This window comes from Gymnoscopelus microlampas, assembly GCF_963454915.1.
Source record: "Gymnoscopelus microlampas genome assembly, chromosome: 21".
In the NCBI taxonomy this organism is placed as follows: domain Eukaryota; kingdom Metazoa; phylum Chordata; class Actinopteri; order Myctophiformes; family Myctophidae; genus Gymnoscopelus; species Gymnoscopelus microlampas.
This window is the reverse complement of record NC_139958.1, coordinates 10,953,947-10,967,428: the sequence shown is the minus strand read 5'-3', so window position 1 is coordinate 10,967,428 and position 13,482 is coordinate 10,953,947. Positions and strand designations below refer to the sequence as shown.

At 41.4% G+C, this 13,482-nt stretch overlaps 1 protein-coding gene across 2 annotated transcripts in view; it reads left to right on the top strand.

Annotated features, from left to right (window-relative positions):
- The window catches only part of lamc3 (laminin, gamma 3), a gene marked incomplete at its 3' end in the record, with an annotated part of 244,086 nt that overhangs the window by 151,687 nt on the left and 78,917 nt on the right, over window positions 1-13,482 (top strand). For both annotated transcript variants that reach the window (XM_084046138.1, XM_084046137.1), the window contains exons 11-12: window positions 632-741; window positions 9,271-9,501. In XM_084046138.1, the coding sequence (XP_083902264.1) occupies window positions 632-741; window positions 9,271-9,501 (341 nt within the window). The remainder of the gene's footprint in view (window positions 1-631; window positions 742-9,270; window positions 9,502-13,482) is intronic.

The window sequence follows — 13,482 nt, the reverse complement described above, 5'->3', positions numbered from 1 at the left end:
CTGTTGATTTTACTATTTGAAGATCTGGACCCAGTCCGGGGTTTCTTCCTAATAAAAATAGCAAAAATCAACAGGAAGTTAACATTTTAATTAAAAAACAAACAGTAGTGGGTTTGGTGATGTTCTATATTGTCTGAATCAACTTGGTTTGTGTTTGTTTATGTGCTAAAAGAGTGACTTAAAGAGCTGTTTTACCATACAATGTACATGTAAGTCAATGAGGAGCATATTTTGCATGATCAATTTCTAATCAATGGAGCAATTATTTTACATTTCTTGTCCACCTTTGGAGTTACATCATGGCAAGGCAACTACAAACCCGAACCTCGGACAAAGTGGTCTTGTCCTTTAAGCACATTGGCTGGTGCAGTGGTTCTCAAAGTACGGTCCTTGAGGGGGTCCCAGGGGGTCGCCAGCAAAATGTGTTAATTTATCTAAATCTCATGTGGGGGGGTCTAAGTAAGAAATGCAAAAAAGCCTCTGGAGCTTGATCCAGTGTGTGCAGACTCTGTTCTTTTTAGTTTGACATGGAGACGCGTTGCATGCGATCACACCCTCGTCTGAATAAATTCATGCATTAAAAAGATAAGCTGACATAATATTTGCATGTGTTATGTGTCTTTACCTCCAGGCTTGATGAAGGGGACAGGAGATTAAGGCCCTCGCTGTCTACCTTTGACTTGCAGCATCTCCTCTACAACCTGACAGCACTCACCATCAGCAACGCGGGAGGGCACAACTGTAAGTGTGTGTGTGTGTGTGTGTGTGTGTGTGTGTGTGTGTGTGTGTGTGTGTGTGTGTGTGTGTGTGTGTGTGTGTGTGTCTGTGTCTGTGTGTGTGTGTGTGTGTGTGTGTGTGTGTGTGTGTGTGCGTGCCTGCATATTACCGCATATGCAGTGATGAAAGAAGTAATACAAATGTTTGACTTAAGTAAAAGTATCAATACCCTATTGTAGAAATAGTCAGTTTCAAGTACGAGTTCGGTATTCAAAGTAAAAGTACAAGTACAATTGTACTTAAGGACGGTACTTGAGTACGTGTACTTACGTACCGTACGTGTACTACTTTATATCACTGCATGGCAGCATGTGTCTGGCATGTCGTGTCGTGTGCATTAGCTCACAGTGTGTGTCTGCCAGACATTCGTCTCCCATGAATGTCTAATACTAATGATATAACTCATTCTGTTTGAGCTGTTTCAACTCCCACTCATTTGTGTGTGTCATGTTAAGCATGATTGACCCACTTTAGGCAGATCCCTATCTTATCTTGACTCGTCTACTATTATTAACAACACTCAGTAAAGAGTAAAGCATCCTCAGTGGACCAGCAAGGGTCCTTTCTGTTGCACGTGTACACTCTCTTTGAGTTATGAATGAATGCATTCAAACTGAGGATTTGACTGTGTAGATTATCTCTTGGAAGACAGCGCGATAACAGAGATATTTCCTTTAATCTCTCTCTCTCTCTCTCTCTCTCTCTCTCTCTCTCTCATCTTTCTTTCTTTTTTTTATTCCATTGTTGCATAATCATACTGTAGATGTTACCAACTAGTACTTCAAATCCTCCAATATCAGTTGTCTCCTCTTTATCCTTCAGAATCAGCTTTATTGTCACATCACAGGTTTACAGAAGTAAAAAAGTGGGTGAAATTTGTATAGTTAGTGAGTAAGACATAAAGGTGCGTGAGCATAGCAGCAGATGTATACTGTATGTAAGTGGTTCTCAAACTTTTTCATGTCAAGGACCCCCAAATTGACACTTTTTAGCCCGCGGACCCCCATTTCAAAATATTTGCCAGGGACCCCCATAAGAGAAGATTTTTTTACGGCTCTATCAGTGATTCTCAACCATTTTAATTTCAAGGACCCCCAGTTTGACATGCATTAGGGCTACAGACCCCCATGTAATGGCATTTTTATCTCTGGGACCCCAATTCATATTGTAAAATCAATGTTAATTTAACTCTGAGAGTGTAGAAATGGAACCAAATGGACCCGTTAGGGTCCATTTGGTTACATTTGTACACTCTCAGAGTTACAGACCCATAAGGGTCCATTTGGTGCCTAATCTATCATTTAGCTGGGGACCCCCTGGAACCCCCCCAAGTACCCCTGGGGGTCCCCGGACCCCACTTTGAGAACCAATGCTCTACCGTACAGATTGGTTAGAAATATAAACGTATTCATTAGAAGGATTCCCGGGTCACCGCTTTAATTTGGCGACACGTGTGTGACTCATCGCTCGCTGGCAATGAGTCACTTCAGACAAGCAAAACACAACTTACTGCGCAAAAAACAAACACTTGCGTACAACCGTAAGTCACGCTCCTTCTTGCGAACACAGTCACGCAGGCAGCCAGCCAGCCACTCACACACACACACACACACACACACACACACACACACACACACACACACACACACACACACTCTACTACACACAGAGTGCACACGGTTCAATTCACGTTGCTGCCGCTGCTCTGCTGCCTCTTTTGCACATCACAGGGGAGGGAGCTGCTAATGATTTGTGTTAGGTCTTAAATTAGTTCTCAAGCAGTGTTAGAAGTGCCTTATCGCTCGCAGGCACACTCCCGCAGACGCTAATATGAAAGTCACACATAAAGCTGTGCACTTCCCCCGCCCCGCCCCCCACCCCCCAGACACCACCACACCCCACCACAGTAAAGCCCTCAGAGGTACTTTAGCCGTTTATAACTCAGAGAGTGTAGCAAATGTAAACCAAATGGACCCTTCCGGGTCCATTTGGTTTACATTTGCGCCACTCTCTGAGTTAGATTAAGCCGTTCAATCCTGGAAACGCATCTGTGTCATTTTTAGATGTCTTTGGCTATTCAAAAATAGCAGATATACAAGCTATAAGCTTGTAGATCTGCTATTTTTTGAAAAATGGTGGAAAAGTTTTGCAAATCTTTGAATATATATTTTTTTAAACGAACATTTTTAACTCCGATCTGTGCTTCTAGGGGGGGTCCCTGGAACAACATGTTTTGAGATGCTGTTCCGCGGCCAAATACATGTAATTTTGGACACACAAAACTGTAACATAATAATACTTTTGTCTAAAAGGTCTGACCAAAAAAGTCCTTGCGGACTTGTTTCCGTTGGGGTCCTTGAATTAATTTCATTGACATATATAGTAGCAACCAAACAGTTCAAAAATCAACATAAAAATACAGAGAAAAAATACCACTATGTACAAAAAAAAGCATGAAGAATAAAAAATATATACAAAAAAAGGGGAGGGGTCGTCTGTCTACAGGGAAACTGGTACTAGCTCCTCTTTTGGCCTCCAGAAAGATGAGCTTTTAGGGCTGTTTTGAATGGGCCCAGCGAACTGCATTTTTTGAGGGATGGGGTTAGACTATTCCATTCCTTGGTGGCTGTGTTATAGAAGGAGAATTTGCCCATGTTTGTTTTATGGGTGGGTGGTACCAGATTGTTGTTTACGCTCCCTCTAGTTTTGTGACTGTGGGTGTCACTAACTTTTTCGAGGTACTTATACAGATATGCGGGTATCGGGGGCATTTCGGGCAAATCTGCATTTACAATTTTGAAGACCAGTCCCATTTTTAGTTGTTTAACCCTGTCTTCCACCTGAGCCAGCCTTCTTTAGCACGTTTAGCAGAAAGCTGCAATGCTTTTAACCACTTAAACCCTATAGTTGGTTAACCGGAGTCCCCCAGGCCCAGGGCCCCCTCGTGTTTCCGTTCTACACTTCTTTAAAAAGCAAAACAAACAAAAAACCTTCAAGCTCACAATGTGTTGCAAGCCTGTAGATTAAAAGTTGCAACATTAGTGAATAAAACATTATTTTGACGAATCTGATTAAATTGCGAGAGTATGTTTATACAATACAAGTAAAACCTCAAATGAAGTACAGATTCTCAAAAAAAAGGACTTAAGTACAAGTAAATGTACCTAGTTACTTTTCAGCACTGGCAGTGTGTATCGCCTCACAAACACAGCAGTCGTTCATTTCAGCACCATGGACAGTGTGCTGTTTGTTGTGCGTTCTCTATTGCAAACAAGGGCGCCGATACTGTGGGTGCCTCGGGGCTAAAGCACCCAGGCGAAATGACGAGCACCCAGTGGGCGAGGGGGGCGCGCAGCCGTGCGCTCACACTCGCAGCACGCTCCCATTTGTTTATGTTTTGTCGGCTCCAGGCTTTGTCTTCACCTACAGTAGCAGGTAAATTAACCGAATTAAAGTTACAAAACCCCCCCCAAAAATAAAAATATCCGCCCAGAAACCGAAAATTTGGGCCACGGTAGCGCACCCAATAGAGCTGACAAATATCGGCTGATTGAAAACCTCCAGTACTGTACATAAAATGACTGGTGCACAGTGATGTAAAGTAACTAAGTACATGTACTCAAGTACTGTACTCCACTCCAATAGTAACTTTAGTTACTAGTTACTTTGCAATTATCAATTATTATATTATAAAACATACATTAACCACTTTAGCCCTGTTTTATACCTAGGCCATTTGAAAATAGACGATCTACAAGCTCACAACGCCTCACATCGCGACGCGCTGTGAGCTTGTATATCTGCTATTTTCAAACATTTTGGTCTTTTACTTTAGGTACTTTAAGTCCATTTTGATACCAATACTTTTGTATTTTCACTCAAGTAAATGTTTAATTCCGAACTTTTACTTGAGTATTGATACTACTATTACTTAAAGGTAGGGTAAGTGATTTGCTTTGGTTAAAATAAGTGTTAAATAGCTCTATATTCTGATAGTACTCATTGCTATAGAGTGTTTGTTCAGTATTAGGAGTCTCCTTGTCTCTCCACCTCTTTATAAAACACAAAATGCATTTTCAGTTTAATTTCCAATTTTTTCCAACCAGGACAGAGAACTCAATCAGGATACAGATTAAACAAGTGAAATTGGAAGTGATGACACTAAGAAATGAGCCGACAAAATTTGAACTGGAACACTATACAAATTAAGCTTAAAAATGGGTATTTCTTCCTGATTGGCTGAGATTTTGACACCTACCGGAAAAAAATATTTTCTGTTTATTAAAGAGCTGGAGAGACAGGGAGACTCCTGTTACTGAACAAACACTCTATAGCAATGATTACTATCAGAATATAGTATTTTAACCTTTTAACAAAATACTTTTTGTTTTAACCAAAAAATATCACTTACCCTACCTTTACTTAAGTAAAATATCTGAGTACTTTTTCCACCACTGCTGGTGCATCAGAAAAGACCACGCTAGGACCGATAAATATGGAAGCATAAACTCCCGCACATCAAATGCATAAAATCAAGGTTTGTTTATTGCGAAAAACATAACGTCTCCCAATATACTTGAGTTTCCCAATAAACAAACTTGTGTTTCCCAATAAACAAACCTTGATTTTCTGTTTTGCATTTGAAGAACGGTGTGCGGGAGGTTTTTATCGTCCATGTTGTGTGGTCAAAAATAGTTATTTATTGGATTTTTGAACCTCAGGGCACCTGATGAGATTTTTAGCGGCGCTAGCCGCTCTATACCTGACTTTGTCCGTGTGCGTTAACGTTCTGATTGGTCAGGTGCGTCAACAAAGTGATTGGTCAAGCTTCACGTGACACATAGCTATAAACACATTATAAACACATATCGATGACAAAATGTATCAAAGGCGCCACTACCTTCACACAGGGTGTGATTTGTTGTTAATGCTTGGTAGTTGGCTAAACTTTCACCATCGCATTACTGTACGTAGCGTGTTTGCTTTGAGTTCAGCACGGACATTGTACGGGGGGCTTTGTAATAAAGTTTAAAAAACACCTTGACAAAGCCCAGCGGCGATTGAATGTGATTGAAACGTGTTTCAAGCCAGTCGCTGTTTTTGCACAACAGTGGTGTACAACAAAAAGGCTTAATAAATAGATTTTTTTATAAAATAGATTTAAAATATATATATATATATATAAAAAAATCATGCTTCTCGATTATTCAATTAAACCGAAAAAGTCATCCATAGTTGCATCGCTGTCAGGAAGTTCAACAGATAAACAAAGGATGCTGCAACTCAGCTGAGGAAAGTTTGGGACAGAATTGAAATGGTCCGGTGTGTTGGAGACAGATTTGCACAGCGCCAAGCCGCCAAACAATGATGTCCCAGGCAGGTAGTGAACGGAACGGAACGGAGAGATAGACAGAACACTGATAACGTCCGTTCAGCCTTGTTTACTTTTGTAAATGGAACTTTCAGACCTAATTCCATTTCTTCCGTTGTGGCGATCCACAGAATGGAAGGGACAGGGAACTGACGTTTCAGAGAGAGGGAGAGGGTGAGAGATCTGATCATTGTTTTTTTTTTACTTATTAACCCATTAATTGGGTGCCAGGTTTTTTTGAGGAGCCGAGATACAGGTTTTGAAGTCATAAGTTAACCAGGAAGTGGATTGGAGTCTAAATCTTCGGAAAATGATATCTCCTGGTGCTGTGAAGGGAAACAAAATGTTTTTTGAAAAAACATATATATACGGTTTTGGCACCCAATGTGTTAAGACATGAGGCCGATTCTACAAAGGTCTTCTAAATCCTAACGGTTTTCTGAAAAACTCCCGTATCAGTGGTTCTCAAACGTCAAGGACCCCCAAAATTATATGTATTTGGCTAAGGACCCCCATCTCAAAAATATTCTGTTCCGGGGACCCCCAGAAGCAAAGATTTGAGTTTAAAATATTCGCTTTAAAAATGATTTTAGGATTTGTCACAAATGTTCAAGATTTAAAAAAAAAATACAGATCTACAAGCTCATAGCGTGGCACTTTGAGCTTGCCGCGCTATGAGCTTGTAGATCTGCAATTTTTTGAAAAGCCAAAGTGTAAAATAATGGTTCAAGTGGTTAAAATGTAAAATAACACAGATGCTCTCCCAGTTTTTATTGGGTTAATGACCCATGATGCCATTGGCTATTATTATCTTACAATAAATGCACGGAATCTCTGTACGCACGTCTGTGTTTCATCTCGAGAACAGTCCGTCCGTCTGACCGACTTCCTAACGGACCACCGGTCTGGTGTTGATTACATTTTTAAGCCGTCAGCTCTCAGTGGTTAGAATGTATTCATTAGCGCCTGACAATTACTGTATACAGTCCTACAATAAATCTTATGAATATCTTATGATAGGCAATCAATAGACGGTCATCAGCTGTGAGCTCCTCTCTTTTTTTAAAATTGATTTTAAAATCATTAAATATAATGTAGCGCCCCAAGGATTGAGAACCATTGTCTTAGGTTCTGGGTGTTGAGGATATCTATACCTATCTATCTTTTATATACTTTACTGCATCTATCCATCTCTGTATAACACTAACACACACTAAGTGGTGGAAAGTAACTAAGTACATTTACTCAAGTACTGTACTTAAGTACAATCTTTTGGTATTTTTACTTTACTGGAGTATTTCCAGTTTTCAATAATTTTACTTCTACTCCACTACATCTCAAAGGCCAATTATTGTACTTTTACTCCACTCCAATTATTTGAACACTTTATATTTGAACAAGTTACTAATTACTTTGTAGATTTTGATTATTAGTACAACAGCAATTCAGACCTACAGTATATATTCTTTGGACGATCTACAAGCCAATCTACAAGCTCACGCGACGAGTTGTGAGCTGCTATTGAACTGTTATTGAGCTGCTATTTTCAAAGGATTTTTATACATTTTATGCATTTGAAAACTTAAATGGGACCTTCTGCATAATAATGACTACTTTTGGTACTTTAAGTATATTTTGATGCCAACGCTTAAAGTTAACTTATAGTACATTTTGAATACCAAACTTGTACTTGTAACAGACAATTTCTACAATATAGGGTATTGATACTTTTATACTTACATGGAAAATGTTAGCACACACACACACACACACGCACACGCACACGCACACGCACACGCACACACGCACACGGTGAGCTCTCAGAACATGGTTCTCAGGATTTGAGAACCATTGTCTGTTCGGTTCTGGGTGTCGAGGATATCCTACCTATCTATCTTTTATGTACTACTACTGCACCTATCTCTGTATACTGTAGCACTATAACACACACACACACACACACACACACACACACACACACACACACACACACACACACACACACACACACACCACACAGTGAGCTCTCAGAACAGAACAGAACAGAACACCCAGATTATTGGACCTTGAGGGGGAGTATACAGTAGGTTTGCTTTGAGAGACTAAAGCGCGTGTGTGAGGGATTCAGTTCAACATGATCTATCCTCTCTCTCTGTATTCATCAGATCCCCAGTAGACCTCTCTCTGCCATACCTCCCTCCTCCTCCAACGTCTCCTCTTCTGTTTCTTTAGCGCTTCTCCTCTGCTGGAATGATTGATCCATTTATTACATCAAACAATTCCCCGGGTGACTGTGTACTGTATGTGTATGTGGGGGGGGGGTACTCTACAGTACTGTATGTACGGTATGCACGCGTGATAAAAAAAAAAGTATAGCCCGGCTAATGCCATGTTTTTGGGTTCCGATCAATCGCTGTTTTGGAGAGCCCATTAATGATGTTTTGGCTGGTAGTGTTTCTTGTCAAAAAAGTGTAAAATGTTCTTTTCAATTTGAATGTTTAAGTGGAGCACATTTAATATACAAAATGTACATGTGAACTGAACATAATTTTATATATTTATATATAAATATATATTTTATATTTATGTTAAAAAAAAATACCCGTACTTGTAAATCTGCTATTTCTGGAAGTTTTGAAAGATTTTGAAAAGGCTCACCTACAGTATAACGACATACTTTAAACGGGGACGCAAAGTGGAAAGTGGTGAAAAATCTGTCTGACTCTATGAAAAAAAGTATAGCCTCACAGTCAGGCAGAAACCTTGTGTCTCTGTATTTCAACCTTTTATGCATTTTTTTTGTAAATTAATGACCTTCTTCATTATACATTACAAGCGTGTCACACAAAAGTATAGGGAAAATAGCAGATCTTCAAGCTCACAACGCGTCTCTTTGCGACGCGCTGTGAGCTTGAAAACCTGCTGAGATTTTTGCGTTGGCTATTCAAAATAGCAGATATTCAAGCTCACAGTGCGTCACTTTGTGCTGCACTGCAAGCTTGTACATCTCCATTTTTCAGGTCTCAATGTGCTAATAATAAAAAAGGAACAGCTTTGGACATAACAGCAAAAACGATAGATGACCCTGACACGTCCCTGTTCTCCTCCTCCTCCACACACAGACACGTCCCAGCTGTCGGGAGTGACCCTGGGCTCGGCCGCCGTGTCCTCCGGTTTAGCCGAGCCTCCTGCCCCCTGGGTGGAGGTGTGCTCCTGTCCCGCCGGCTTCCAGGGCCCCCACTGTGAGCACTGCGCCGCCGGCTTCACCAGGGAGGAGCCTGGCAGAGGAGGGCGCCTCTCGCCGTGCGTGCCCTGTAACTGCCACCGGCACGGACCCTGCCACCCGGAGACAGGTACTGTAAATCACCACCGCGCGTGTGTGTGTGTGTGTGTGTGCGTGTGTGTGTGCGTGTGCGTGCGTATTACTATACTTGCGAGGACCAAGTATAGGAGAATGTCAAGAAATATACATCGTGAGGACCGTTTTCCTGGTCCTCACGAGACAAATGGTTGTTTTATAGTTAAAAAAACATTTTTAGAGATACGTTTACAATTAGAAAAACATTCAGGTCAGGATTAGACATTTAGAGGTTAGGTTTAGGGATTGGAATTAGAGTTAAACATGATTTATATACTTAGTTGCGCGCCAGTGTCATGCATCGAAAAATAGCCGATCTATAAGCTCACAACGCGTCGCAGCGCGACGCGTTGTGAGCTTATAGATCGGCTATTTTTCGGCTTTAGGCTTACGGTTAAAAATGGCAAAATAATATACAGTATATGTTTTTAAATGACGTTCATAAAATGGCTGTCCTAAAGCGTTGTCCTCACAAGTATAGTATAGTTGATGTCCTCACAAGTATAGTAATACAAACCTGTGTGTGTGTGTGTGTGCCTCTTCTCCTCCGCCCTGTACTCCCATTGTACTATGTACAGGGTTCCCACGGTCATGAAATTCCTGGAAATATTCCAGGCCTGGAAAAAAGTTTCGAATTAATACTTTTTTTGGGAAAAGGTTTGGATATCCATATAGTTTTTGGCTATTGATTTTGTTCATACAAAAAAACATGTCCCAAAACATAACATTATGTGAAATGTGGAAACGTGGTAAAAGGTAGTGTGCTGTGCGAGTGTGACCTAATGTATACAGGATGTCATATTTACATTGTGATATGTTGTTAGCTGCTTTATAACTAAAATCTTATAACTGCTGTTAGCTAGTTATAAGATCTGTTATTTTTATCACACGTGACACCTTTACTTGAGTCTGTCTCGGGGCATTGATGGCACACTAGCCTGGAAATGCGGTGAAATACTTTGGAAAAGTTACGGAAACGTTATGAAAATGATTTGTTAAAAATGTGTGGTGTACTACGTATAGTCACATTGGTGGAAAAGCGTCTAAGTACATTTACTCCGGTACTTAAGTACATTTTTTTTTCAGGCGCACTTGTGTCTCAATCTGACCTAGTTAGGAGGAGCTGCCTCAAGGCTTGTGTGTGTTTTGTGTATTTGTGCGTGCATGTGTATGTCTGTGAGGTCTGGAATTAGCGGACTGGTATCATTGCCTGTCTGCCTTCGCCTTAATAATCTCGCCATAGCCTCCCCTCTGCTAATGAAGTCGAACTCAACCACACGTTCTCACAAGTCTCTGCTGACTCTCTCGATCCATAGTTCTATCAGTGTTTGTAATTGTTCTGTCTCTCTTTTACCCCCCAAACATATTGATTCTTATTCGTTCTCCCATTTTTACATTACTACTGCTGATGCCCGTTGGCGAACGATGCCCGCTGTGAACGATGCCCGCATGTGAACGATGCCCGTTGGTAATGCGTGCCCCTGGTTACGCAATACCTGTTGTACCCGCTGTGCCCGCTATCAGTGTACCCGTTGTCATAGTACGTAGTGCAGTAGTACCCATTATCAGTACGTGGAGGTCAGTCTATGACGTCAGTACTACGATGGCATAGCGATGAGATATGGATCTCCATACATGGGCATAAAAGACACAGGCAGACAGACAGAGGTCTCCTTATATGGGTATGAAATGGGACACAGACAGACAGACACCCAGAAAGATAGAGATGTTTGGGTTTTGGGTTCTGGACACCCCGCTGCTCCACCCGAATTCCCACTGGGCACAACACACACGCGGTTCCTCTGTGACATTAGTTCTCAAAGTGGGGTCCGGGGACCCCCAGGGGTCCTTGAGGGACTTCCAGGGGGTCCCCAGCTAAATGATAGATTAGGCACCAAATGGACCCTTATGGGTCTGTAACTCTGAGAGTGTACAAATGGAACCAAATGGACCCTGCCGGGTCCATTTGGTGCCATTTGTACACTCTGCCGATCGCTTTAAAAGACGTAGGGGAGTCTCGTAGGCTCTGTGGGCTGTTGAAAGAGGGGTGGTTTTGCCCAAAAACAACAGAAAGGCTTTTTTTTGTTTTTACACGGAAGTGGATGTGCTGTTTTTTTTGCGATCACGTGGTTTTGCTGCTTCTGTGCCTCTGAGGGACTCCATGTTCCACTCAGGGATGAAACGTTGTCTCCGCCACGCCTTCGGCCTGTTAGTGAGGACCAACTATGTGCAGATAGGTTGAAAACGGGTGAAGTACTCCTTTAATAGTGTGCAATAGATGAATTTGTGTAGAACAGGAGGTAAATGTCAGCCATTAATATACCCTCTCTGTTTGGCTGTGCGGGTTTCCATGGGAACCAATAAATCAAAATTTGTGAGGGAAATGGAGATGACTAATTTAATAGGAGAAAAGACACGCTTTAATTTTTCATACTAAAGAAATAAAGTGAAGGAAAGAGACAGAGGGAAGGAGAGATTGAGCAGGGCAGGGTGTGTGTGTGTGTGTGTGTGTGTGTGTGTGTGTGTGTGTGTGTGTGTGTGTGTGTGTGTGTGTGTGTGTGTGTGTGTGTGTGTGTGTGTGTGTGTGTGTGTGTGTGTGTGTGTGTGTGTGTGTGTGTGTGTGTGCGTGCGTGCGTGCGTGCGTGCTAAAATGTTGATGTCCTCACAAGTATAGCAATACAAACGTGTGTGTGCTTTTCATGTATGTATGCACCCGTTAAAGATCAAAGTGGATTTGGTTTTCACATTCGGTCGGGGGTGTTGTAGCATTTAGCATATCTTAGCACCTCTTAGGGAGTGCAAATAGAGTTAGCACCTGATACTGTGCATTCACACACAGAGATACATGCTGCTGAGCACGTACACACACACACACACACACACACACACACACACACACACACACACACACACACACACACACACACACACACACACACACACACACACACACACACACACACTGGTGTGATTTACATCATCTGTCTGCACACAGTCCATTTCAAGATGAGACATAATGCATTTCTCACACACGTGCATGCGCACGCGCACACACACACACACACACACACACACACACACACACACACACACACACACACACACACACACACACACACACACACACACACACACACACACTGTGTGTGTGTGTTTACTTGAGTACAAGTACAAAAGTATTGGCATCAAAATGTACTTAAAGTACCAAAAGTAGAAACTACTCATTATGCAGAATGTCCCGTTTAACAGGTTTTCGAATGTATAGAATATTTTAAAATGTTTTGAAAATAGCAGCTCTACAAGCTCACAACGTGAGCTGCAGTGGTTAATGTACGTTGTGTGTAATAATAATCAAAATCTATCTATAAAGTAACTAGTATTAAAGTTTTCAAATAATTGTAGTGGAGTAAAAGTGTAATATTTGCCTCTGAGATGTGGTGTAGTAGAAGTTAAAGTATTGAATATTGGAAATACTCCAGTAAAGTAAAAATAACTCAACATTGTACAGTACTTGAGTAAATGTACTTGGTTACTTTACACCACACTGAACGGTATGGAATGAGTCATATAGAACCCAGTGGAGGAGTAACAGGAGTAACATGGTGGTGAGCATGTTTCTGAAGCTCTTGAGGTTGAATTCCATCGATATCATGTGGAAGCAGCTGCTAAATATAAGCCTTTATTATAGATCTGCTGGAAGATAAGACGAGAGCCTGTCAACTTCACAGCTCTCACTGTCTTCCACAAACCTGACTACAGCCTGTAATGGCCACTTAAAAAAAAACTCCATTCTCAGTAAACTGGACCTGAGCTGCAACTGTACTTTTGAGTGCTTCTTTTCCGTCTACCAGGGGTCTTCAACGTTTTCAGGCCAAGGACCCCCTAGCTGAGAGAGAGATGAAGCAGGGACCCCCTACTCTATATTGTATAAAATTGTGTTTCAGATTAAAGTTTTTTTTTACTTAGTCTGCTCTTT